Raw genomic sequence first — 26,837 nt, 5'->3', positions numbered from 1 at the left:
CGCCTTGAGCGGGCGAAGGGCAAAGGCCACGGGGCGGCAGCACGTGTGTGCGGGGACCCGCGGAGGCGCGGCCGGGTGAGGCGGGGGCCTGCGCGCGGGGTGCGGCCGGTGTGAGCGAGCTGCCCCCGGGCTTGTGCAGCGCCGGCAGCCGGGCCGCGGGGCGGGCCCCAGCCCGGGAAGGGTGCCCCGGCGGGTGGCTGCCTCGCGGTGTCTGGACAGCGTGTCTCAGAGCAGGGCGAGATCACGCTGGCCCGAGCCGAGCGAGGCTTGTTGCGGGCGTGGGGTGGGGTCCGTGGTCTCAGGTGACCCTTGGGTGGGTCTGGCGGACGGCAGCCGCAGCGGCGGGCACTTGCTCCGTGTGGTTGGCCGGACATAACTGAATCCGGCCCGTTATTTTCCGGTCTGCACCGGACCCCGTGGCTCGCCTTTGGAGGGGTGGGTTCGGTTCAGCTGTTGGCACTGGCGGTGCTTGCTGTGTAATGGGCGAGGTGCCAGGGCCCAAGGCAATTAGGTGCCAGGGCTTAAGCAACTCCTTTACATTCATAACTGGTACAACAAGCCTAGCGGTGGCGGGGCTATGAACTGCCAAGCCTAGAGGTGCCGGGGGCTCACACCTGGCAAACCTTGGGACAAATTAAGCACTGGATGTAGGGTCTGATCCTGAGACGTGGTGGGCATGCGCAGTTTCCTGTGATTTTTTTCGGAGGAATGTTGGGTAGTTCAGCACCTCTCATAAAAAGGCCCAGTTTATGTTGTTGTCTTCTCAGTTTTCCCAGCTCTTGTTTGCCTGGTATCCAATGCTGTTTCCACTGATTTCAGTGGATTGGATTCTCAGTGACCAGACCTGCTTATCAAACCTGGGTCTCTTGCATTGTAAAGCCAAATGAACATAGGGCTAGCCCAAATAAGAGTCTGTTTTACTAGAGACAAATAACCATTAATTCTGGTATTCTTAAATCCTTCTCATTAATGTTTATTTCAAGTGCATCTAATATTTTTGTGAATATTTGACGTTTCAGATACAATAATAGTCTCTATGGCTGCAATTTACTCAGGAATTCACCTGAAGCTGAAAAGTGCAAAAACCTCTTGGGAAGACAAAATCAAATTAGCTCACTTTGCATGGATTTCCCATCAGTGCTTTCTTCCAAATAAAGAACAAGTATGGTTTTCTGTTGTTTTTTTTTAAATTGTTTTGTCAAATGCAGAAAAATGTACCAATTAATTGCTGTGGAGCCCAAGCTGATTCAGAGGATGAATCAAGATGCATTGCATAGCCTTTCACCTGTAGACACTGGTGCAAATACAGCTGCAATAGGGAGTAACTGAAAGTTGTTGCTGATGATGGTTGTGAAGTAGACCAGTCTGTTTCCTAATAGGCTTTCATCTCTATCACAACAATGACCACTAAGAGGCAGTCAGATGGAAGTTTTGTTTAGTGGCTTCAGTAGAAAGTCCAAGTATAGAATGGGCTAAAGAATGAACTACCTTCTCACATCTAAAGATGGTTTTTCCAATTCAGGATTGGGACATGCTCATGGGGCAGAGGGGAGAGAGATGCAGTGTCCATGCTATACTTGTTTTGTGGATAAATTGAAGACCTCTGTCTCCAGAGTTGTAAGGCTAGCATCTTTCATCACATTTCCTACATGGCCCCCGCAAAGTCTTGCCAACCGTCTCCTGATAATGGCTAAAATGACCATCCACCAGTCCAGGACGGGGAAATTGGACTGGTGGGGGAGAGTTCTCTGTGGCTGTGAGACCTGTTTCCTGGCACATTATCTGTATGAATCTGGGCATCATGACCATTCACTCCTTGGATTCTTCCTTGGAGTAGTGGGTATTGTCCAGCCCATTCTCTGTGCGGTGTTCCTCTCTGGATACCATGTTTTGATCCTGTGACCTATTTTTTTGTTCCCTGTAAATAGTTGATTTCTGGGACTTGTGGCTCCTCCTTTCACCTGAGAGGGGCAGACCTTACATCGTTTAGTGGGCTTTGCCTGCTGACCCAGCTATCAAACCACCTAGCATTTTAGTTGAGAACTTAGCACAAGAAAGATCTGTAAAAGTGTTTTTTTTTTTTTTTAAATTGTTCTATGAATTGCTTTAAAACATGAAATTAACCTTTAATAGAATGGCTAAGTGAGCAACGTTATACAATTTAATTGTGTATTAATGGTTTTTGCCTACATTTCCTTAGCTTTTTAAAGAAAAGTAAAACTTTTAAAATGTTATTTCAAAGCATCTTCTTAAAGAACTTGGAAAAAAATTAAGAAAAATCTTATTTATTTCACATCTATATACAAAAACGGAGCAGAAATTGAAGGCTTCCTCTTTACTCCCCTGGGAGACTTGGCTTCGGTGGCTTTAATAATTTTAAAATTATCTTATTATTTCTCTCCCAAAATTTAAAAACTCTATCGTCTTTGCTAGCAGAGATTGTTTCCTTGAATTTGGCTCAATGGGTTACAGTATGTGCTTCTTCCTTAACCATAGTTGTAGATCTGAAGGCTTTGTAAGAGCTGGAAACTTCATAATGGTTAGCATGGAGCTTGCAATCTATGTACCTTGAAAGTTCAGTGCTGACTTATGACATTTATAATCCTTTACAGGTCAGACAGGGCCTTTGGAGCTTGTAACTGTATAATGGTGATTGTGGAATTTATAAGATATTCAGGTCTGGTCTGCAGACCCTCTAGTACATGGACTATGTCTGTACACCTTGTAAGCAAAGCAGACACTGCCCAAGGATTTTGTAAGCTCTACAGATTGCAAAGCTTCAGAGGGTTGTTTTTGTTTCTCTCTCTCTCTCTCTCTCTCTCTCTCTCTCTCTCTCTGTGATATTGATAGATAGATATAGAGAGAGAGAGAGACTGAAAAAATAGGAACTCCAAAAAAGTTAAATCAGGCCTGTGTAATCATTCTATTCGGGGATCGAGATTTTAAATAAACGTGCAATCTTTAGGACAAGCTGTTTTTGCATTTTGGAAATGAGAACAGTTTTTATAAAGTGAAAATCCACAATTCTTTTCGTAAGTTCCCTCACTCAAAAATGTCCTCACTGATATAAAAATTTCATGTGAGAAATTTTCTCTGCTGGTTTAAGAGAAGCTGAAAGGAAATGCATTTTCACCCTTGAAATTAGCTTTACTATGAAGGTTAGAGCGTGAAGGGAGCCAAAATTGAGTTTAGAAACTGTTACAAATTCAGGCCCTGATCCTGCTTGGAGAACTGCATAGACAAACTTGTGTATCCATGTCAAGCTCATTCTCAGGTGTGAAGTGGCTACTACAGTTCTGTAACCTTTTCCCATGGAGGTAAAGATGATCACCCACAGCTGTATAATTTTGTTTGTTTAAATTACATAGGTATTACTTGATTGGGTGAGCCATGCATTGGTTTCATATTACAACAAGAAACTTGAACTGGAGGATGAAATTGTTGAGAAACTTTGGACGTACCTGGATAACATCTTCCATAGCAGAAAACTACAGAATCTCTTAAAGGATGGAAAGACAATCAACCTCAGTTTTTTGATTGCACAGGTAACTCAAACCAAACTCTTTGTTAAGTGATGAATGTCAGTGCAGTATGTGATACAATATATGACACTTCCTTTTAGAGGTAGGTGTTGTATGAAATAGTTAGGGATAATTTAGCTTACATTTTTAGGCCATTGTATTTATTTTCCCTTCTATCCCCTCTGTTGCAAGACAGCTGATATTTGTGGAGAACAAAGATTGAAAGCAACAACACTTCCCAATAGCCTCATACTCGGATGATTTCACACAGGTTTTCCCCTCCCCAAACTATCAGGGATGGAACAAGATTAAATATTTTGGTTAGTAAGTAAAGACCCAGTCAGGCAACCCCTATTCTCACAAGTAGCCTAGATGACTTCATTTCAGACTACTCATGTGAGAAAGAGTTAAAGGCTCGCAAATGTATATTAGTATAGGAAACTCTGGAAGATCATATGGCTGTTTTAGAGTATAATTGGAATTATTTGCTTACTAATTGAGATCCTTGCTAAATAGGTTGTCCAACTGGTGATAAGGAGGGAATTTCCCCCCCTGTTGGTAGGAACCTTGTTGGGATGGGGAGGGCATCTTGCCTTTCTTTTCTCTACAGCACTAAGTAAGTTTCCTCACGGTTAGAATGAGGTGGACTATCATGCATCATTATTGCTGCTGTTGTTCTTCTTACAGTAGTCAGTCAGGAATGGGGTCTCATGTCAGATGCTGTGCAGACACATGCAAAGACACGGTTCCTACCCTGAAAAATTTATAGTCTGAAAACGATCAATTGTCTATGCCTGGGGTCAGGAATAACCACTGGTGGGTCTATGTCCTTCCCATCTTCTGTTACTAATGATTGTTTAAGTGCTGTTGATGTGTCCAGCCGGAGCTGCCCAGCAAATAGAAGATTGTTGTCTGTTCCCCAATGACCTTTGTTTCTGTGTGCAAGGTTGATAATGATGCTTTTTTTGTTGTTTTATCTTCAGGTCATAAATGAAAGGATATCCGAGTCCTGCATTCAAAAATCCCGCGGAAATGTTGGTACAGTGCTAAGTTGTTGCAGGGGCATCCTTTCCACTCCGCCTCTCTCCATCATCTATACCACAAAATATGAGCTGATGGTGAATCTCCTAAGCAAGCTCTCCTGGCTGGCCTGTCAATGGCTGACCTCACAAGATGCTGTGACCTCCCAGTTGTTTGATGTCCTCCAGCTGACCTTTGCTCAGTACCTCCTGATTCAGAGGCAACAGATCAACCCAAATCGTGTGTTTGGGCAAGTGACCAGCCACTTGTTTCAACCATGTCTGCTCCTGAGGCATTTGCTTATGGCCAGAGCGTGGACACCAGCTGATGATGGCCGCGTACGTCAGCATCTGAGCAGGGAAATCCGAAACCAAGTAGAGACTGTGCTACAGGCTGGGATTTTCCAGCCTGAGCTCTTGTCCTCTTACAGAGAGGAGCTCCTGCCAGAAAGGGAACCGCAAGAGAAAAAGAAAAGGGCTCTTAAAACTATTCTGATGCCAGTCAAAACAGTGCTGTCCAAGTTCCAGGATGCTAGCTTTTGTGAATCAACGCTCCAGGTGATCATAGTAGCAAATTCAGTACCTCTGCTTTATAAGCTCTTTTTGGATTCTTACTGTAAGGCAGAAAACCACATGGTCTGTTTCCACATGTTCACCAGGCTTTTTGGCTGTCTAAGGATTTCTCACCTGCAGGAGGATCTATGGCAGGAGATGCTCTCGCCAGTAGACTGGAGCACAGAACTGCTTGCTGTGGAACAGCTCCTGAACTTGGTGCTCAGCAATGATATCTATAACGTTGCCGCTGACCGGATCAGGCACAAAGAGACCCAGTTCCAGTTTTACCGCAAACTGGCAGAAATGTTGGTGAATCACTCCCAGGCTTCCATCCCAGCTTGGTTTAGGTGTCTCAAGACCTTGATTTCGTTAAATCATTTAATTGTCGAGCCTGATCTGGATGACCTTGTGGCCTCAGCTTGGATCGATGCAGAGGTCTCTGAGCCACGTACAAAGAAGCCTCAAGAGACTCTCATAAATGCCATGTTTCAGACTTACACGAAGCTGCGACAGTTCCCTAAATTCTTTGAAGAGGTTCTGTCCGTGATCTGCCGTCCAGCTGATGATGAGTTAAGGCTGCCAGTCTTGTCTGCTGGGCTGACGGCAAAGCTTCGTGAGTGCCTCCTCGAGCTGCCACCCAACCAGATTCTGGATATTTTGTTCCTCATACTGGAGAAGTGTCAGACTCAAATAATTCCTGACGTTAAAGATGATTCTGACATGGCACTGAAGCTGTTGTCTGTGAGCTCTGTGCTTCACACTTTTCTGTTCAACATGAAGAGTTTGGATAATGTCACCCCATTACCTGTTGTCCTTCGCACTCAGAGTCTGTTGGACAAGATGCAGAAAGAGGTAATCCAGCCATTGCTAGACCTATTGAAGGATCAGTGGGCAGACGAAGATAAACCAGGGCTTTGGCTAGAGAAGGTCAGTGATTCCGCGCTCCTCCTTGTCTGCACATGGGTGGAGGTTGACACTCTGCTTAGTATAAACTGCAGCAAATATGTGTCTCGACTGGCTGAAGCAGCTGGTGGTGGTACTGACTGTGCTGCAGAGAGCTGGGACTTCTCAGCCCTTCTCCCTGGCGTGGATAGCCAGTGTTGGAAGAGGGTAGTGAGATTCTCAGGTAATTTCTGCTCACCTAGTAAATATTGCTTAGAACTGCTCATGCTTCAGAAAATAAAAAAGATCTTAATGCAAACCAGTTTTCAGACTGAGGCTGATCTTCACACCTTGCAGCATGCCGCAGCTTTCATCCTTCATTCTGGAAGATCAAGCATGAGCATGGAAGAGTCCGAACCTTGGAATGGCAACATCAGTGCAATAAATGCTCTCACCTACCCCGCTGCACACTGGCACCTTGTAGTCTCAAATCTAACAATCCTGATTCCTCATCTTTCTCTGAAAGATGTAGAGTATGTTGCTGATGTGCTTCTGAAGACTTTACCATCAACTAAAGCTCCGGGAGTTTCTGCAGATCAGGATTCCTTCATCACAGCTGAAAAGGTTTCTAAAGCCTTGCTGCATAGTACTTTTCTTCCAGAAATTAAGGTGCTTCATTGTGCTTTTATAAGCCGCGTTATTCAGCAGTGCTCTAGTGTGTTTTGTTCTGCTACTCAGGGCATCGTAGATCAGCCTATTCAACAGCTGTCTGCAGTTAATATACCATGGCATGAGGAAGTCCTCTCATCTTGCAAGATGGTTGGCATGGGGGAGGCACAGTCAGAAAACAATCAATCAAAGGATGAACCCTTCATTTGCTGGACAACAATGGAAAAAATTGCTCAACATATATTGTTGTTAACAAGGACCGGTTCCCCCATTACTTTGGAAGAAGACCAGATAGAAAGCTTTTTGCATTTACTAGAGATGATTTCTGCATTGAAACTTGACAGTCTTTTTCCTTCAGACCATACCCGTTGTTTTCTCTTGCTGCTATCCTTGGTAGCCAATACCAGAGCTAACATCTCTTGCAGTAAATTGCTATCATTGAAGTTTCTAATTACCTGCTTCCGCCTTCTAACATGCCTACAGACTGGCAGAAGTGTCAACTCTATCTTTAAAGTTTTTCATGCCAGTGATGCTCTTGAGGCTGTCATGACCGCCCTGTTTGCAGCCAGCAAGTGCTTTGCTGATGTTTTGACCACTCCCGCCTGGGCAGAATTTCTCCAGGTGATCCAAACCTTTTTGGAATGCTTTCTTCAGATGATTGTCGAAAAGAGGCAGAGCCTGAAAATCAATTTGGAAAAGTTCTCTTTTTTCCTAGCGAGCTGCAAACCATATGTTGATGCAGACAGAGGCAAGCCCTGGAACACTGCAGTCAATCAGCTGCTCTTAGTGCCGCTAACCACACTCTGCCATGTTCTGACTCTGTACCTCCAGCAGCAGCCAGAGAAGAAACAACAACTGACAGAAATGCTGTCTGCTTTGTTGGAGCCAACAGTCCTCCAGACAGGAACAGCCATCCAGCTCTGCCTTAGAAACCTCACCAAAGACCAGCCTTTGCCTTTGGCATTCATCCCAGCTGTCTCAACTCTACTGAAAGCAGATCTGAGCTACATGTGCACTGGTCGCTTTATGAAAATGGAAGGCAAGCAAGAGAATCCTAAAGACCCAGGAAAATATCGGGAGTATTCCCACACTGAACTGTACCAAAAGTTTTACACTCAAGTACTGAGAGAGCTGACCTCTGTGGAAGGCCATCTCCAGTTCTTTCACTCTGCCTTGCAGTTTTTAACTGTTTTCTGCTCAGTAACAGATCTGTATCCTGGAGAAGAGACTGCTCTCACTGTGTTCCATGCTGTAAAAAATCTCCTTGCTGGTACAGAGCTCTTTTTTTCTTTTCTTCAACTCCTCCATTTAATTTTGGAATACAGGGGTGGGTAAAAGCATCCAAGAGGTTCTTAAGAAAGTCACAAGATATCCACGTATGCTAGTCCATCAGTAAATTGGTCCTATCTTTTTAAGAAACAAACTGGGAAGCTTTTAGAGGGATACTGTTGTCATGACTGGGGCGCAGTGTTGACCTGTCTTGGTAGGGGTCTCATCTGGAAGGTCTTTGAGGATGTCAGCCACGTAGTTATTTTGATCTCCTTGCTTTCACAGAAATAGTTACTCATGTGCCTCAGTGCTCATTTTTGTGCAAAAATATGTATTTTGCCTATGCTAATACATGTTTTGTATGTGCACATGTATATTTTGTGACACAAATCTATCAAGGTTTGAAAATGTAGCCCTTAGCCCTTTTTAAAATACTACGCTGTTCTATAAATGATGGCCCAAGGCACTGAGAAACGCCCCCGTAGAAATATTCTGTTTAGAACCATTTCACCAAATGTGGTCAAACTTTTTGGGGCTGCTCTGAAAATGCATTTTTTTTGGTCTTATGTATCTGGTATAGCAACTATCACTGAAGGAGTTAATGGATCGGCTTAGTTAAATAACTCAGCACTTTTCACTGAAGATCTCAGAGGGCCTTACAAAGGTAGATAAGTATCATCTCCATTTAAAGGTGAGGAGATTGAGGAACAGAAAGACTACTGGCCTGGTTTTCAGAGGTGCTGAACACAGTATACTCCAGGCAAAGTCCATGATAGCTGTAGGTACTTGGCACCTCTCAGAAAGCCAGACCCTTTATCACCTGCACACAGTGAGCCAGTGACAGAATTGGAATTAGGGGAACCTGGTCTTCTGACTGCCAGTGTGATCTAACGACTAATCTATGTTGCCTCATTTAAAATATAACCTAAACTGACATTCCACATGTGCAGTGTAGTAGTACCAAAAAACCTGGCAATATTATTTTTATCTTTGATGCCTGAAAGATTTGATTTAGTCTAGTTTACTACTACAGTGATCTTACAAATGTATATTACCCCCTGGTTGGTAGGGAATCACAAATGCGCTTATTCCCTTAATTGTAGTACAATTCTGTATGGAGAAGCCTTTTTGTAAATCTGTTTGGGAGCCTGGCTGAAGCTCTTGCTAGTTGAGTTGCAAATAGATTTTTGTATTGTGTCTATGTATAATATTTCTTGCACGCTGTGTATCTCAATTCTTTCCAGTTACAGAATTCACCACAGGAGGCAGTATGATGTAAGTGTTAAAACAGGATTGGGAGTCAGGATTACCAAGTTCTGACCCTGGCTTTTCTGCTGACTCCCTCTTAACATCTCTGTACCACACTCTACTCATGTACAAAGCTGGTATATTTATTTAGTGCAGAGGCATAATTAATGGTGATAAAATGCTTTGAGATTCTCTGATGAAATGTGCTGTAGAAGTGCCAGGCTTTAAATAGATTAAAATTATTTTCTCCTACAGAAAATCTTGCCACAAATCCCAGGAGTTACTGCTACATTCGGGGTGTTTGTGGAGCAGATAAATATGCTTGCAAAGTAAACCAAAATTTAAACTAGTCATAGATAATATAATCTTTGACTTCATATGTAGGAGACCTGGTCACTGCTAAACCGAGATCTAAGCATTGTCCATTAATATTCATGTGATGTGTGGCTCTCCTCCCAACACCCTGATATTCTGTAGCTTGTGATCAACTTGTTCCCCTAGCTTGTGAACAAGCCTCATTGTGGGGTTTTCACAGAGTGAAAGCATTTAATCAAGATACTGACTGCGGGATACACAGTAGGATGGGAATGTTCTGAATGATACACTGCTGCTGTGGTTGGTGGGAGAAAGCAGTTCTGTGCGGGTGAACATTAAAAAATCACTCACAGAGAGAGCTCTTTTTCAAAGCTTGATTTTGAAAGGGTTTTTTTGGCAGTTCCCCAGGTGGATAAGCAATTCAGACGTGTTTGTGTCTCTTGAATATGCAGGTCCTGGCACCACAGTCCAGGTGATTCAAGATCTAGAAATGCAGCTGACAGAATTGATGACTCAGCTGGTGGAGAGCTGCACAACTGAGGAGTTCTGTGTCATGATGAGGCTGGTGCTCCAAGGACTTGAAGTTAGCAATATTTGGAAACAAAATCCTAAAGTAGGGAACTTTGGGCTTATTTCTTATAATTTATTTTCTTTAGTTTTCTCTCCATGGCTTGAAGAACTGCAATAGAACATGGATGGTATCTGATAAAATGGGCAGGAAGAAAGACCGTGAATACGACATGAGGAACACATAGGAGTTTGGTTTTAAATGTGTGTTTGTTATGCTGCACACTCATGGTAACTTACATGGCAATAAACCTGGTGCTTAGGTACTGCGATGAAGTGTGCCCTAGAAATACCTGAGATCGATAGACTCCACTATGAAAAAGAGAGAAACTTTTCTTACCTATGAAGAAAGCTTTCAGTAGGATCCCCAGGCATTTAGCACTCTAATTCCCAGTAACATTAACAGGAGTCTCACATCAGTGAATTCCTGTAGAGAATGCAGAAAGTCGACACCTATGTGTTAATTCTAACATTACAAACTGGCCAAATAAAAGCTTTAATTTTGTTTCCTATTGTGTTATTCAGTAGAGTCCTCAGACTCAGCACCCAGGAAAAATTTGTCATAATTATGTAGGTGATTACCAGGAAGCTGGTTCAGTCCATGAACATGCAAAACAAAGATTTGCCTAGTTCATTTAAAAGTCACACCTAGTGTGGTCTGTTCTTTGCAGTTGTAGGTGTAAACTGGCACATGCTAGTATACATTTCTTGTAGTGTGGGTGGTTCTTTTCTTATCACAGTACTACTTAGCACTAACTGAGCACTTTTCATTGGCAAAGTGCTTTACAAACACAAATGTACTGATCGTCACAAGACTGCTTTGAGGAGGGTAAGTTAGTACAATTATCCCCATTTTTCAGATGGAGAAACTGAGACCAAGACCAGACAAAAGGTTTTATCACTTAAAAATTTCCCACTATTGTTACCACCAAAGCTGTAGCATAGACAAGAGACTTGCAGCCACTGGCATTTTAACCATTTTATTGTCCAAACCTACTCTGAACAGGGTCAGGTGGCACGGTGCTTTTAAACACCAGCAGTTATGTGAAGCACTGATTATATTAGTGTTCCCACTGTTCTATTCTGTATAGGTTCTTATACCGTGCTCATTACTGTAGCATCTGAGCATCTTCCAGTAGTTCATTAAGTGACATGTAACATCTGTCGCCAATGGAACTGAATTGGTAGTTGTAACATTGGGAAGAAATTTGGCAAACAAGCCTGGCATAACCTTCCCGCCCCCCCCCCCCCCACCCCTTGGAAGGTTAAGTGACTTGGAACTCAGAGCCTTGCTGAAGCTCAGGAGTATCTGGCTCCCAGACCTGCCCATTTGGAAAAGGCATCTGTGTGTCATCTCTGTAGATAATGTCCATTTAAAAGAGAATCTAACCTAATCTTTCTACATGGTTTGTGTAACGCTAATCGCCATAGCATATAGGCCTTGAAGTCCACATGTTTTTGGACTGTAAGGCTGAAATACACTGATGTTCTATGTTTTCATCTTAGTTCTTATAAGCCAATATGTGGTGACATGTTAGCTGGTAAATGTGATGAGATTATGCTGGTTATATGGCAGGCTCAAACCACAAGTGAGTTTCATATGTGTATGTTCACACTACTTCCCTCCATTATCTATAATGGCTGCTACATGAGTTGATCTGCCTTTATTTTTAAATGTTTTAATGTCACGATTTGCTTTTAAAATAGATATAGTACAGTATGCTAAGGTGATTATTGCTCAGTGCAAATTCTGTTGAGCTGCTGATAATGTGATGTCTCCACTAAGAGGTGCCATATTTCAAGTGAGCGTATTTATCTTTTTGCAGTGATTGTTTATCCATTTTTTTGCAGGAAGTATTGTCAGCTGTTACGCTAACCAAATTGCTGGTCAGCTGCCCGTTAACTGGAGAGAAAGAGAGAGCTTTCTGGTTTACCAGCCCACAGATAATCACAGCTTTAGTTGTAAGTACCTCCCACAGTATAAGTTACCTATCACTTTTGTTTGACAGAGCCTGAAACAATTGTGTCTGAAACATACATAAAAAGATATTTAAAAAAAAAAAAAATTCTACATTTGACATCAGTTTGGCTAGGATCCATTTACGCTGTTTGGCCCAAATTTCCTCAAGTATATCCCTGTATATTGGCATGGCACACACACTCATTCATTAACATCACCATTACTTTGAGGAAGATTACATCTTTGGGGCTGCACTGCATTGTGTAGAGGTTGAGAGCATCTCACTAGGCTACATGGAGATGCTTAGAGAGTTGCCTCTCCCCAGGCCTGGGCAACTCTTCTTCCGATCCAAAGGAGGAGAAAACTGTTTGTTGGCTTTTTGCTTTGCTACAAGGCCAAACTAATAAAAATGACTGAATAAGTGAATTAAAATAATTAAATCCGTTTCGTTACCTGTGTTGTGGCTGCACGCAACTGTAGTAGTGTTGGTGCTTGCCATCACAATGCCTGACTCTCTGGGACCAGAGATTGTCTGGCAGGGGCTTGGGGTGAGTCAATGTTTGTGAAGGACAGAACTATCCACTGGAACAGTGTAAAAACATGAACAGATGCAAATAGACCCTGTATAACACATTCTGTATGCATCTTCTCTATGGGATTGTGGGATAGATGCAACAATGCACAGACCCTGCAGTGCTTTCAGGGAATGCTGCATGGGGATATGGCGCACGGCATGTGCCTAAAACAGATTGATTAGTACGGATGAGGCTTTATGCTGTTGCAGTTTGCGCCAGTGTACTCCTGCTGGTTCAAGTTGCAACAGTACAATTCTCTGGTGTGGAAGAAGGGGGTGGGTAGAGACAGCGGAATTCTTTTTTGTTATTGTTGTCTTGTCTTTCACATGTAGATTCAAACCAAAGAGGCTTGTCGGGACCAGTCGCTGATTCCCACCATTGTTGTTCCTATACTGGAGACAGTAGCAGCCCTGCTGAGGCAAGGAGAAGAGATTCTCTCCAATCCCCATCACGTGAGCCTGGCATTCAGCATTCTGCTGACTGTCCCTCTGGATCATTTGAAGATGGAGGAGTATGGGAGCATCTTCCTGGGAATTCATGAAGTGCTGTTTTCCATACTGCAGTGTCACCCTAAGGTGAAGGGAGAAGGGGCTTGAAGGGTGGGGGATCAGAAATTTTAAGAAGCCAATCCCTGACCTATGACCAGGAGGTTGAAAACGTGGAGGTTCTGAAATGATAAGATATTTGGAAGCAAATTATCACAACCTCTAAAGTTAGATTTGGCCAAAGTTTTCAAAAGGGCCTAAGTTCCATATTTAAAAAAAAAAAAAATGAGACAGGCACTTAGGCTAAGTCCCTTTGTAGATCAAAAGGACTTAAGCACCTGGCTGTGTAAGTCACTTTTGAAAATTTTTGCCTCTAGTGCCTGTCAGCTGAAAGCTGATTTTTCCAAACTGTTTTCAGATGAATAAGTGTGTTGGTCCTTAAATCTCTGGTCCCTTGGGCAAGCACTGGTTCAGGACAGTCAGCGGTAAATGCCCAGGCATTAGAACAGCATAACTTTCAACCTCTGCTTTGTGGATGTGGGATTACTTTGAGATGATTGTAATTATTTGTATTAACCATAGCACCTACTAGCCCTAGTCAGGTACCAGGACCCCATTGTGCCAGCAGCCGTAGAAACAGAACAAAAAGACAGTCCCTTCCCTGTAGCGCGTACAGGCGATGTACCTTCCTTTAAAGCACATAAATCCACTCTTATTTTGGGATGTTGAATGTCATGCTGCATGTGCTGCTTTAATAAAGGAACCATCCTCAAAGCCTTTTTTCTGTACTGCATTAGGTATTTATCTGATCCTCTTTCATTTGATGTTCTTGCAGGTGATGCTAAAAGCAGCGCCATCTTTCCTGAACAGCTTCAATAGGCTGGTTGTTTCTGTTATGCACGAGGGGCGACAGAAAGGAGACAGAGGTGCTGTGTCATCATTTTCATTAACGTACCCGACTCTGAGTGGGTGCAATGCACAGAAGAATGTGCAGGACAGGGCAGGCTGTGTGTAACGTTAGAAGTTGAAACAAAGTCCCAGGGCCAGATCGTGGCTTTTGGGCCACTGGCCACATAGGCAGAAGTGAGGATGAGCCACGTAGCAATCTGCACTCTGACACTCTTTGAAAGGTTCTTTCCAGGCTTCATCCTGGGAGACTAGCATAGTGCTTCCATTTCGAACTGTAATCCTGGCTGGCCCCAGCACAATGACACAACGCAGACAGGGGCAGGGCTCCTTGTACCTTATGTCAGTTCCTCTCCCCGACCTTTGCATTCTCACTCAGAAACAGCCACAGTAGCCCCCATTGTATAAGGTCAGTGAAGATTTTAGGAAAAGCATGTTTTTTCTGGTGTGGTGGCTCCAAATGCTGATGATTTACACCATCGCACTTGGGAAAGGGCTTTATATATGTGCTACTAAACAGAGCTCTGTGTTGCAGATGTTAGATATGCTACAGACTACATGTTCATCATTGTGTGTTAGATACAAAACCAGAATCTTGTACATGTTCAAAGTGTTACTTGGGATTTACTTATTTGACTCCATTAATTCACGTCGCTAAAACCAAGTTCACTGCTTTGAAATTTACCCCACTTTGTGTGTGTGTGTTATAACCATGTATATGCAATAGGCAAGTACACTAAGATATTCCAAAGGGGAGAGAGAGGAATGATATATTGATGCACCTATGGCATAAAAGCTGGGGCTTATACATTTCAGTAGTATCCACATTTTCTAAAGAGAAAAATCAGTGGAAAGCTACAGGTTCAGGAAATGCTGTGATTTAGATACACTTTGTCTACCCCTGCAGAATTATTGTATTTTAATAATAAAAAACAAGACACATGCCTGAATTTCCCCCCCCACTTTCCTCCTAATTTCTATTAAGTTATCTCATTGCCTGTCAGTGAAGGATTGTTCCCTACAGAAAATTCAAGTCCTCTGTCCCATCTAGTTTTTAATGTCTCCAGTGATGGTGATTCTCTTTGGAGACTGTGCCATGTAATAGGTCTCATTATCAAGAAGCAGCTTCTTGATCTAGTATTCTGCAAGTGGCACTTCAAAAAAAATAAATAAAAAAATCTGATGTTTTTGCTCTTTTTCCAGTTAACTGGGCAGAGGGCTGGAACATGGGAGGTACCTTCCCCGCCCTTCTTTCTGCTTGAATTCATGTAACAAAAGTTGGCTGCATCCTAGTGTATGGTGGAGTTGAAACAGCCTTCTGCCTTTATTCTTACAATATTGCCCTTGAAAGAGAGTCTATAAAGTGTTGTAAGGGATTGTTCATTTTCATAAGGGCACAGTTGCTTTTAAACCACTCTTCTGTTCTCACCTCTCCTGTAATTAAAAAAATGCATTTTGGCAAATCCAAAATATGAAACCATGGCTAGGTAGTTGCTGAAGTTTTGTTTTTTGGGTTCTTTTTCCTTGTATAACAATTTTTTTTAACCCCTAATTTTGCACCACAATTTGATTTCTGTTTTAGGGAGCACAGATGAGTTTGGAGTTGTATTGAAATGTGCACACTTGGTGGAAAGGATGTATAGTCACATTGCTGCAAAAACAGAGGAGTTCACAGTGTTTTCTGTCTTTATAGTGGCCCAATACGTGATTGAACTGCAGAAGGTAATATACACTCATCCACCTTAAAGTCATTTATAAGGTTCAGGTTGAGAGTCACTTATTGTTTAAAAGACAACTATTTTAAATTTTTTAAAAATCCACATGCTGACTTGGATGTCTTGAAATTTGCTGTACCTCCTAGGGATGCAGAGTAGGGATAGTGTTCTAAATTTGTGGTCATTTGAGCAAAGGTTCCTGAGATGATCTACCCCTTAAAATTGTTTTTACAAAATCTCCTGGTTCTTCTGGTGTGTTGGTTTTTTGTTTTGTTTTTGCATACACCTGGGGCTCGAACTATGGTTCTAATTCTCCCCAAATTGATCTCAGGTGCTTGGAATTATCTCGGCTGGTACATGATATCACTTCCCCAAAGGGGCAGTGGTGTCTTGAAAAAGTTAGAGGATAAAGTTTACTACGCCAGGTCAGGTTGAGCTTTCTGATGAATCAAAGAGTGAGTGATAGCCACGTGGGCATGTGCAGCAAGACTAGGGCTTTGTTGAAATCGGAGAGTTTGTAGACAGCCCACTCTTTCGGAAGGTGAGTGGCGAAAGGTGATGTGCTGTGGTCATTAAATCTGAGGACACTCATGCACTGAGTTTGAGCCCACCCTTGGCAGTTATCCGAGACCGCTTGGACATCTTATGCCTTGCTCTCTGCCTGCATTCTGTAGGGGTTTCTCTTGGACATTTTACCCTCAGACTAAAATTTCTGGTTTGAGAGCAATAATTTAGTGCTCTAAAATCTATAACCAGGCTCTAATCTTATTTTAGAAGTACTGCCAAGAATTTGACATTAATTAAACAGAGGAAAGAGTCTAGTAAGCAGTTAGGATGGTTACATCTTTCTCAACCATTTCTACTGAAAGCAAATATTCTTGCTCTTGCATAGTCTACAATGGAGTAGCTCCTTACAGCCAGACTTAATTTTTGAATTACTAATTTGTTCCAGGTTAGCCAATTTGGATTTAATTGAACACTGCCTGTGTCCATCAAAGCCTGCAAAATCCCTTGTAATTAATTTGTGCTAGTGATCAGGGTTTTTTACATGTCTCCCTGTCCTAGGTTTAAAACTTCAACTGGGCCTTTTTCGTTTCTGTGCAGGACACACAGCTGCTCCATATCCTGCCTACTTACCCTAATTATTGATGTCCTGGTTATTGAATTTGCCCCAGCTAAGGCTCTAGAGAGTACTCGTGCTAAGGGCTGTCTCACAGCAAATTCTTTCCAAGGACTGCATTGTGTATGAGCCTCTCTGGGCCTGATCCATTGATATTCAGGTACCTTTCTGCAGTCTCCCAGCCAAGCGGGTTTGTCTTGCTCTCCTTGGCTGCTGTTCAAATGTCCAAATCCTCATCTTTGCATCAGCCATCTGGAGCAACTGCTGGAGGATCAAAAATCTCCACAGTTGTTGTCTGGCTTAATCCACTTCTGTACAGCTTGCCGGGTGCCTCACTGGGCTGCATTTCACATGAGCGGAACTTCAGGCCGTCTCTAGACGGACATCATACTTGCAAAGTACTGCTGCATTTTAACACTGTGATAATCTTTGAGTGTCTGCTACTGAGAGTGGCACCTGTGCTGCCCGAACCTTCAGTTGGCTGAACAGAGGATTTTGTCCTTGGCTTCCCACATAATTCGGCCACCCTTTCAAGTAATGTTCAGCACGATCAGTTTCCTCAAGCTTCTGCAGTCAGAGCCATTCCCAGCAATAAGCTGGATATGGGTGATGGAGAGGAGTGACTGGAAGTAGTGCCATAGGGAACTCCCAACAGGGATAACTTTGGTGTTAACAAATCCAGCTGCTCCTGTCTTGCCTGTCTTTTCCCCAGTAGGACTAACTGGGGTAAATTAAGTTCTTGCTGCCAGGTCCTTCTGCAACTCATTCACATGCTGTTCAGACTTCTGTCTGTCTGTACTTTTTTGTGGTTTCCCTTCCCTACCTGTTTTTTCTAGCAGTGTTGAATAACTGATCCACAGCAGCATGCTCTCTGGTATCTGCTTTACCTGTTTCCACATCCTCAGCGGAAGCTGCCAGCTTCTACTTCCTTGCTCTTTGTAATCATTTTTATGTTTTTACCTTTCCTTTTCTTTTCCACAAACTGCACCCTCCCACACCAAGACCAGGCAAATCCCGCTTTGGTATCAATTGCAGCTGTGGGGGCTCCAGGTGAGGAAGGAGTGAAGAAAGGGAGTGGGGGAAAATATTCAGTCAGTGTAAATGCAGGGTGCTCTTCTACCAAGTCCTCCTATCCCCCCCCAAATTAGAGGGATTAAAACTATAAACAGCCATTGCTCAAAAGATATTACTAGAGCATTTGGATGGGCAATCCATAAAGCAAACTGAGATCCCACTATTCACTGGTTTCTGAATAAGAGCAGCTACTCCCTATAAGAGAGTACGTATGGCCAAAGTTTTAAAAAGTGGGTGCATCACTTGATCTTAAAGTTTGCTGGGGTGTAAATCTACCCCACACTAGCTTGCCATGCACTAACTGTCCACATGGACCCTTCTGCTGTGCAGTAAGAGTCCCTAGTGAGCTTTGATCTACGCCCATGTCAAAAGCAGGGTAAATCAAAGCACACTATGAAGCTGTTTGTGTGTGGCAGCAGGGTCCACACTCAATGCACGGCAGGCTATTGCGAGGAACTAACTCTTCATTTAGACATGCCATCAGTGTTTCAGAACAGAGTCTTTCATATATAGAGCATAAGTTTGTTCTGCAAATAACAATGAAAGTTAATGTTTGAATCTCTTTGGTTTAAACATGCTGTTTCACTGGTTTTAAGCCTCACTCTTTAAAACCTGCTCAGTAGCTATGCTCACTAATTATAGAACCGCTGACTGTTCCGCAAGCGGTGTCTGTTTTAATTTTCACATACGGACATTTTCAAGTTATTTGATTCTGTATTAGAGCGTAAGGCCTCTTGAGACTTTAGCTAAAGGGTGTGGTGTAACCATATGCCTAACTAGTTGATGATAAATAACTGCACAAATGAATCTTTGTTTGGGGATTCATGTGTTAATGGAATAATTGAGCATGAGGAGGAGAGTTAATGAATTGGTGGGACACTTACTGAATTGGTGACGTGGAGTTTTCTTTTAAAAAAAAAAAAAAAGAGGATCGATCTCAAAGGGGAAAGGGGCTGGACCTGTACATGCTAGAAAGCACTTGTGACCGCTAGAAAGCAACCACATGTTGCTCTGAAAGAACAGAAGAGAAACCCCTTTTCAAAGTAGATTTTTACAAAGGCTGCACATACACTTGTACTCTCTCAATCATAAAGGGCACTTTCCCCTGATAAAAAATCTAGTTTATCAAAATTTATCACAACAAATGTAGACCCTTATTAATTATTCTGAAATAAACCTCGAAAAGTCCATCATTGGCCCTGGGTACACCTGCAGCCTCTTCCACATGCTTGATATCACCTTTCATGCATTATCTCAGAGCTGTAGCATAATTCAGTAACGATGAAATAATTCTTCACACACTTAACTGTCCCCCATCAAGAGTTCTGTAACACAAATTGGTCTTGCTAACTATGTAGACCATAACACGTGTGTAGGTAGAATTAACTGCCAGCTCATAGTGGCAGTTGTGTAAATCTCATAAGGTTTTTAGACAGTGGTTTGTGGGAATTGCATTGTAGAGTAAAGACAGTCAAGAGGAGTTGGCCAAATTCAGATGTGGTGTAAGCAGGTGTAACTCCACTGCAGATGCATCTGCTTACACCAGGTATGAACTTGATCCAAATTCTCAATTATAGTGGCATTTCATGCTGTTCCTTCTGTGCAGTGATCAGCTGGCTCTTCATCCTCTTAGAAGGCAGCCCCTGCCCCTTCACTGCTCTGTGGCCTCAGAGCAGAAAGAGAGCCTGGACCCGACACAGTGATTAGGAGTTCACTTCCATAGTGAAGAGTGTATTACTTGCCTCAGGAAGAGAGGAAAATTCTGAGTTTTAATGAGAGCCTTTCATGCAGTTTTCATTATGCTCGGAGTGCAGAAGCACAGGTCTGGAGGCACCAAGTTAATTTTAGTATTCAGCAGAGATAAGACCTATTTCTGTGGCAAGAACAGTATGATCCGCTCCAGAGGCCACCTGAATCTAAAGCAGTAAAATGTTCAGTGAGCGGGTTATGATCCGAGGATGTGTTCCAGTTTGCCTAGAGCCCCAAAACACTCCAGAGTCAGCCTTGATGAGCTTTGTTATGGGGATTATGGCAGTTGTGGGAAGACAGCGTGTCTAGTGATCAGCAAGGGACTGAGTTAGGAGTTTTAGGTTGTATTCCTAGCTCTGCCATTAGCTTGCTGTATGACTTAAGGCAAGTCTTTTAATTTCTGTGTGCCTGGGGTTCCATGGGGTTAAAATGGGTCAAGTAGACACACACCTGAGAGGGTGTTCTTTAAGGCTTCTGTAATTAATGTTTATAAAGCAAATTGAAATTCTTGGGTAAAAGTTGCTAGATAAATGCAGTTATTAAACTGGAAGAGGCAAAACAAACTAACCATTTTAGATGTAGGCTCACAGAAGGACTTGTTCCTAACTGAGATTTCAGTGTGCAGCATGCAGCTGATATGTTGGCTATTGTTCCGTCTCCTGAATATGAAGGAGGTGTACAAAAAACTGCTGGAAAAATCTATTCCAGGATGGGTGTCTTAGAATATTTTACTGTAGGGTTTTTTTTGTTGGGATGATTTCAAATTCTCCCAAATATAACAGAGCGTTTACCTGAACACTCAGCACCGCTGCAAATTTTAATATACAGGATTATATATTACTGTTGTGTTTTAAATCAGGTTTGCAAAATCGGGGAGATAATTTATTATCTAATATTTTACACGGTGTTTTAACAGACCATTCTAGATGGGCTGATGCCTTGGATTGTATCTTGTCAGTACTTTTATTTCCAGTCACTTGACGTATACTAACTATGGAAAGTAAAAAGTTTCATGAGATTTTGTTCATCTCCTAGGTGACCTTACTTCCAGCTGTAAAGAAACATCTAACTGAGGGAATGTATCACATCCTAGACCTTTGCATTGAACGCGACATCAAGTTCTTAAACGCATCGCTACAGATGGGCGTAAGAGAAGTCTTTAAGGAATTGTACAATGATTATACCCACTACCACAAAACTAAAAAACATGGGGAGAAAAAGTACACTGCGTGACGTATCATTCCTAATGTTTGCATAATCAGTAAGAACTTGATCTTGTGTGGAGCTGAGAAACCTCAGCTCTGATTGAGTTCAGGATGATCAGCACGTTGCAGGATCATGCCATCAGTTGTTTTGCTAAAAGTAAAATACTGAATTATATGTCCCTGTATAACTGGCCTTGACATCTATGGTAGGTAAAGGACACATGCTTAGGCCTCGGCCCTGCTGCAGCTGTGCAGAGCCCCACTGAAATCTTTCTCTGCAGCCTGCATATGTGCTACTTATTGCAGGATCTGGCGCCTTATGTAATTTTCCTGTGCAAGCAAAGAATGTACTGAGTGAAAACCTTCAGTTATTATACAACTGCCCTGCCCTGTTTACAATGGGGAGCAGCGCTAAATAATGGTAAAGTGCCCCACGCCATACTTTGTTTTACATTCATGCTAAATAAATTTATTTGTGTGCAACTGTAAAATATTCAGTCCGCTTCTGTTACAAAATTGTGTAAATACAGATTTTTAGAAAACCTGAAGTGGTGTTTGTATCTGTCTAGCCAGTAAGTTTTTCTACTGCGTCTTATGAAGTATCATCATAAACACTGACCTGCTAGAAAGCTTTATCAAATATCTCCTTTCTGTCAAACCCAAAACACAGCTGATTCTGCCCTCCTGTGACTGTTTCATAAAATCACACATACTCACTTAATTTGCGCAAATATATAACCAAAGTGAATCATTCTGCCTGAGTACTTTTTGGTATCTTTACAAGTAATACCTAAGCTTTCCATAAGTGAAAGAGATTAGAGTGGGGGAAAAAGCTCTTGCTTTTATTTTGTTGACTTTATGTATAGTCAGTTTCAGTCTTCCCCACATCATTAACCAATTATTATTTGTATTACAGTAATGACCAGAGGTCCCTTGTGCTAGGCACTGTACAAACACAGTGAGATATGTCTGTCCCTGCTGCCAAATACTTACTTACCTACCTACCTAAGGGTGGGGAAGGGAAACAGGCCCAGACAGATGAAGTGACCTTCCAAAGGTCACACAGCAAGTCAGTGCTGAGATGAGCCAGAATTCAAGTCACCTGTCTTTGAGTTCAGTGCCCTCTTCAGTGGAAAATGCTGCCCCCCAGCTTAGGCTCCTGGAAACTGCTCCAGGCAGGAAGACAATGAAACCCCATTGACTCTAGTGCCTGCATGAAGCAGTTTGCAAAAGTGGAGGCATAGTAATTCCCCTCCCTTTTGTTTGTGTGGAGCTTTCACCCAGCAACAGGGAAGAGAAAAGGATATCTAATAGTATAGGAAACTTGGATTTACAAAACCCCCAAAATTGGCAGGGGAATTCAGAGTCTAGTGTCCCTGAAACAACCTTTAACTCGTATCTTCTGCCTGATTATATAGACCGGGGTTCTCAAACTGGGGGTTGTGACCACTCAGGGGGTTGCAAGGTTATTACATGGGGGGGTCGCAAGCTGCCACCCCTCCACTCCCACCCCACTTTGCTTCCAGTATTTATAATAGTGTTAAATATTTTAAAAGTGTTTTTAATTTATACAGGGATGGGGGGGGGTCACACTCAGGGACTTGCTCTGTGAAAAGGGCCATTATTACAGAAGTTTGAGAACCACTGATGTTATCCCTTTAAGCGAAGCTGAAAATAATGATATTCACAAGTTTTAGTTGCTAATGATTTTTTAAAAAATCTGACCATTGTTAAAACCTTCTGATCTGAACAGTTCTAGGACACCTTTGCCTAAAATACCAGTGTGTTCCAATTTATTTTTATTTGCTAATGGAAGAAGAAAAATATTACATCTTTAATCCTTAAGGAGGTGGGGGGAATGGCTAGAATTTGACTTACCATGATATTTTAAATGAAGTAGAAAAGTCACATGGCACCTTGGACAGCCATAGTTGAAAAGATAGCACTGGCTACCACTTCTCCCTGAGACTCCAGAAATGTGAAGGACTGTTAGGGCCGTGTGCCAAGTGCTTGGGGCTTTCCCAGTATGAGCTGGGCCTTTAAGGGGTGGGGAGTGTTAGGGCTCAGCTGCATCTGTGCCAGACTTATCTTGCCTCCCCAGCTGGAGCAGATGAGTGACAAAGGACAAGCAGGCCTGCTGGAGGGAAAACGAGAACAGCCTGTGGCCCAGTAAAGTGGGGTAGCAAACAGAGAGGGGCTCCCTGGGAGTCAGTAATCCAGTATGAACTAGAGGGTGGCTAGGAGGACTGTGAGCAGCGGCAGAGGCCCTGGGAAGAAGGGTGGGGTTTCTGACTCAGGGGGTGTGGGGCTGAACCAGGTACAGTGAGCTCCTTGGCCCCCAGCAGGATAGTGGGTCTGACTTGCATGTGGAGGGTAAGGTATGGGTTACAACTAAAGCTGAGTGAAATTTTTCAGACTAAACTTTTTTTCCACTGAAAAATGCGGACTTGGCTCGACTGAAACATTGGGTGAATTTGTGTAGATTTTGGCAAAGTTCTGTCAAAAAGAAAACTTTTTGGAAATGTCAAAATGGTTCATTTTATCATTCGTGCAACAAAACATTTTGATTTTTCAGGTTTGATTCCCAAGGAGATTTAGGTAGCAAAAAGGAACTTGAACCCTGGTTTTCCTTCTAATCACCTGGTTATAGGGTATGCTGGGGAGGGTCTCTGTAAGCCCTGGTTTACACTACAGAATTACTTCTGTATCATTACGTCACTCACGGATGTGAATAATCCACATGACTGAGCGATGTAGTTCTACTGACTGAAGCGCTGGTGTAGACAGCGCTGTGTCGGCGGGAGCGCTTCTCCTGACTTAGCTACTGCCTCTCACAGAAGTGGATTAACTAAGCTGACAGGAGAAGCGCTCTCAAGAATTTTCTTAGGTTCTTTAGCTAGAATAAATCATTAAGGTGCTGGTATAACCCATCTGGGTGAAAAAAGTTGAATGACTTCTGTTAAAGAAATTCACAATTGGATGCAATGCAATCTTTCATCACAGGATGGAGCCATCCTGCAAAGTCACAAAAGCAAGCTATGAAGTCATGTTTTTTTCTTTATATGCCAGAGTATGCCAGTTGGAGAGCTAATCACTGGAAGGGAAAGAGTTTGTAGGAAGTACAATCTTGTAATTAAAGAACAGGATTGAGGCTTTGTCTATATTGGGGCTTTTAGTCACTGGTGTATAGCTATACCAATGCAATGCAAACTTCTAATACAGACTTTTGCAATGCTGTACCTTAGCCTGTTTTCTGGTCCGTGTAGCTGCATTGCACCAGTAGGGGTTTGCATTGGTGCTGCTACACCAGAGGCTTAAAACCCCTGTATAGATAAGGCCCAAGGGTCCAGAGCTCCATGTTATGCTCCTGACTCTGCCACAGACTTGCTAGATGACCTTGCTTTGGTGGTTGTTCCTATTACAGAAGCACATAAAGGCTCCAACCAAAAAGAGTGAGAAGAAGTGGGGCACAAACCAGAACTACTATGTTCAGTAGTACTATTTTTTTCTCGGGCTCCGGTCCCCTTTCTTATTTGTTCCAGCTTTTTTCTTTAACACTCTACCTCAGAGCTACAACCTTCACTCATGTATAGCGCCATTGACCTCAACGGGTCTGCTGGTGTGAGTAAAGGCGAGTTGCATGAGTAAGAGTTCTCAGGATCAGGCCTCTAGCTCATGGAGATGTTAGGAGATCCCAACATGGCATTCATGTACACATAACTTTCTAACAAGATTTAGCCCTGGTTGCATTGCAACAGGCCAGAGCAGCATTGCGCGTGACACCGGAGCACGGCACCCTAACTCTGTGTGTATCCCAACAACACGAAGGACCAGATTTTTGGAAAGTGCTCAGTGGAAGAACAAGGGAAGCTGCTGAGCACTGACTGCTGAACAATTCTGAAAATCTCTCTGGTGATTTTCCTTCTTTGAGTGCTGGGGCCTGTGTGTATTCTGCGGTGGGTACATATGCGCGCCATGCACCCGGAACTGGTAAATTCTTGAAAACCAGGTCTGTTGGGCCACACATTTGCCTTCACTCTCCTCATGCTTCCAACCAAGGAGATAAAGGGCAGAGTGGACTGACCACCTCTCCCGTTCCTTCCTGTCACTACATGACCTGGGTCGGAACCTCCACTGTCCAAGCTTCATCTTCCTTTATTCTTCAATCTGTAAATACATAGGTATATATTTTTTGTAAATAGTTAAAGAATTTTATCTGATAGTTAGATTCCCCATCCTGGGGAATTACCCTTTCTCTCCCTCCCCCCCCACCCTCCCTGCCCTGTTGTGGGTACTGGACTTTGCCCAGGACCCCGGGTTTCAAATTCTGTGCTGCTTGTTCACGCTCCTTCTCAGTCAGCAACAAATATGAATGCTGCCTATGCTGCCTCGGGGAAGCTCATGTTGTGGCCAGGCCCAGTATCTGCCACTTGTTCCCCACTCGTGTCCGTCAAGGGCAGGATCTTTGCCTTAAGAAGCACCTAATGGAGACAACCGTGAGGCTACAGTCAGACACAGGCCAAGAGACCCCACTGCCTACATCAGCAAGGACTGCACCTGCTGCTGTGAGATCCAACTTAGGAGCAAGGGAATTTATCCCCACAGATCCCTCACTGGGGACTTGTTGGGAGGGCAGGGAGCATTCTCATAAACGCTCTAAATCTGCTTCAAAGAAGTTAGGTACAGCCCTGCCTAAGTCGAGTCTTCCTGCTCAGCCCATGTGGACTTAGAATGTCCTAAATCACAGGGTCGTGACAAGACAGCCCACAAATCCAGGGCTGTATCAGTACCAGATTGCGCGCTGGTGGCAGCAGTGCCTCCAGTACCAACTAAGCCTTCAGCTCTGGGAACCGACTGCACCAACAAAATGAAACCGTCGGGAGCCTCAACCACCAATGGTACTGGCTCTGCCTTGCCTGACAGTGGCACACACTGTAACGGCTCCAGCTCTGACAGGACCCCTCACACTCCATGAAGAGTAGAGTCTTACGCTCCGCCCGAGGACATTTTTGCTCTCCTGGATCCTCAATCTCCATCTCGATCAGGTCCCTCTCCAGGGAGGTCCTGACTCCACCAGGAGATGCAATTTGTGGGCGGAGTCTGTTTCCTATTCCAGCTTCCAGCCATGGTTTCCCTCCAGCGGAACTGTTGGTTCTGCCAATAGATCCAGAATCAATATTTTCTTCCTTGGGAGCCTCTAAACTATCTGAGGAACCAATGTCTCCTCCTCTGGGACATTCCTTCCCAGACAAGGGACCTGGGTCAGTCTGGAACCAATCTCTGCCTAAGCACCTGCCTTGGAACCCCATGCCCTGGAGTCCTCCACAATCACCCTTTGACCTGTCTTACTGGCTATAGTAGGGACTGTAGGACCCATACCACCCTGCAGAGACAACATGATCCAGTAGGAAGTCAGTCCATCTTTCCCCTGTGAGAGGACAGGCAGCGCTTCCTCCTGACCGCCTGGAAGAGGAGAATTATGCAGCAGATCTGGCAGTTCCGCTGGTAACAGTGAGGCTGTCCTCATCATTGAAGGAAGCAATTGCTCCAGTATCCCCATCCTCCCCAATGACCATACACAATTCCAGGAACTGTTACATATGGCATCAGAGGAGTTACAGATCTTCCTGGGGGGGGCGGTAAGATCAGGATTTTCAGCATAAACTCCTGGACATCCTCCAATTCTCTGGATCCAGCCGAACCAGCTAGAACAGTCTGGTATATCCCCAAGATCTGGGCCCCTACCCCAAGAGGCCAGAAAAATGTTATTTTGTCCCAGTCAAAGGGGTATAATTTCTCTTTTCTCATCCTGCTCCTAACTCCTTGGTTGTCCAGGCTGCTATGGAGACATCTGGCCAGCAACAGCCTAGATCCAATCTGGTCAATAAAGGGATAAATGACTCAATTTATTGGGAAGGACGGTTTTCACTTCTAATCACCTTTGGTTCAGAATAGCCAATTACCAAACACTGATGGCTAAGTATGAATTATTATAAATTCATT

General features: G+C 43.4%; 1 protein-coding gene across 4 annotated transcripts; it reads left to right on the top strand.

Annotated features, from left to right (window-relative positions):
* The first annotated feature begins 42 nt into the window (after positions 1–42).
* URB2 (URB2 ribosome biogenesis homolog) lies at positions 43–21,382 on the top strand. 4 transcript variants are annotated; one of them, XM_077813391.1, is made up of 10 exons: positions 43–75; positions 1,020–1,162; positions 3,369–3,545; positions 4,505–7,916; positions 9,931–10,091; positions 11,897–12,007; positions 12,913–13,155; positions 13,901–13,991; positions 15,554–15,693; positions 20,665–21,382. In XM_077813391.1, the coding sequence occupies exons 2-10, from the start codon at positions 1,037–1,039 to the stop codon at positions 20,860–20,862; spliced, it is 4,659 nt and encodes a 1,552-aa protein (XP_077669517.1). In that variant the 5' UTR covers positions 43–75; positions 1,020–1,036; the 3' UTR covers positions 20,863–21,382. The 4 variants fall into 4 exon arrangements, 3 of the variants coding, with proteins under 3 accessions (XP_077669517.1, XP_077669518.1, XP_077669516.1); XR_013345682.1 differs by lacking the exon at positions 43–75 and adding an exon at positions 16,791–16,966 and having other exon boundaries at positions 335–1,162; positions 20,665–20,801; XM_077813390.1 differs by lacking the exon at positions 43–75 and adding an exon at positions 382–435.
* The last annotated feature ends 5,455 nt before the right edge of the window (positions 21,383–26,837 follow it).

Source organism: Eretmochelys imbricata, chromosome 3, assembly GCF_965152235.1.
Source record: "Eretmochelys imbricata isolate rEreImb1 chromosome 3, rEreImb1.hap1, whole genome shotgun sequence".
In the NCBI taxonomy this organism is placed as follows: Eukaryota; Metazoa; Chordata; order Testudines; family Cheloniidae; genus Eretmochelys; species Eretmochelys imbricata.
This window is presented reverse-complemented; position numbering and strand designations above follow the sequence as displayed.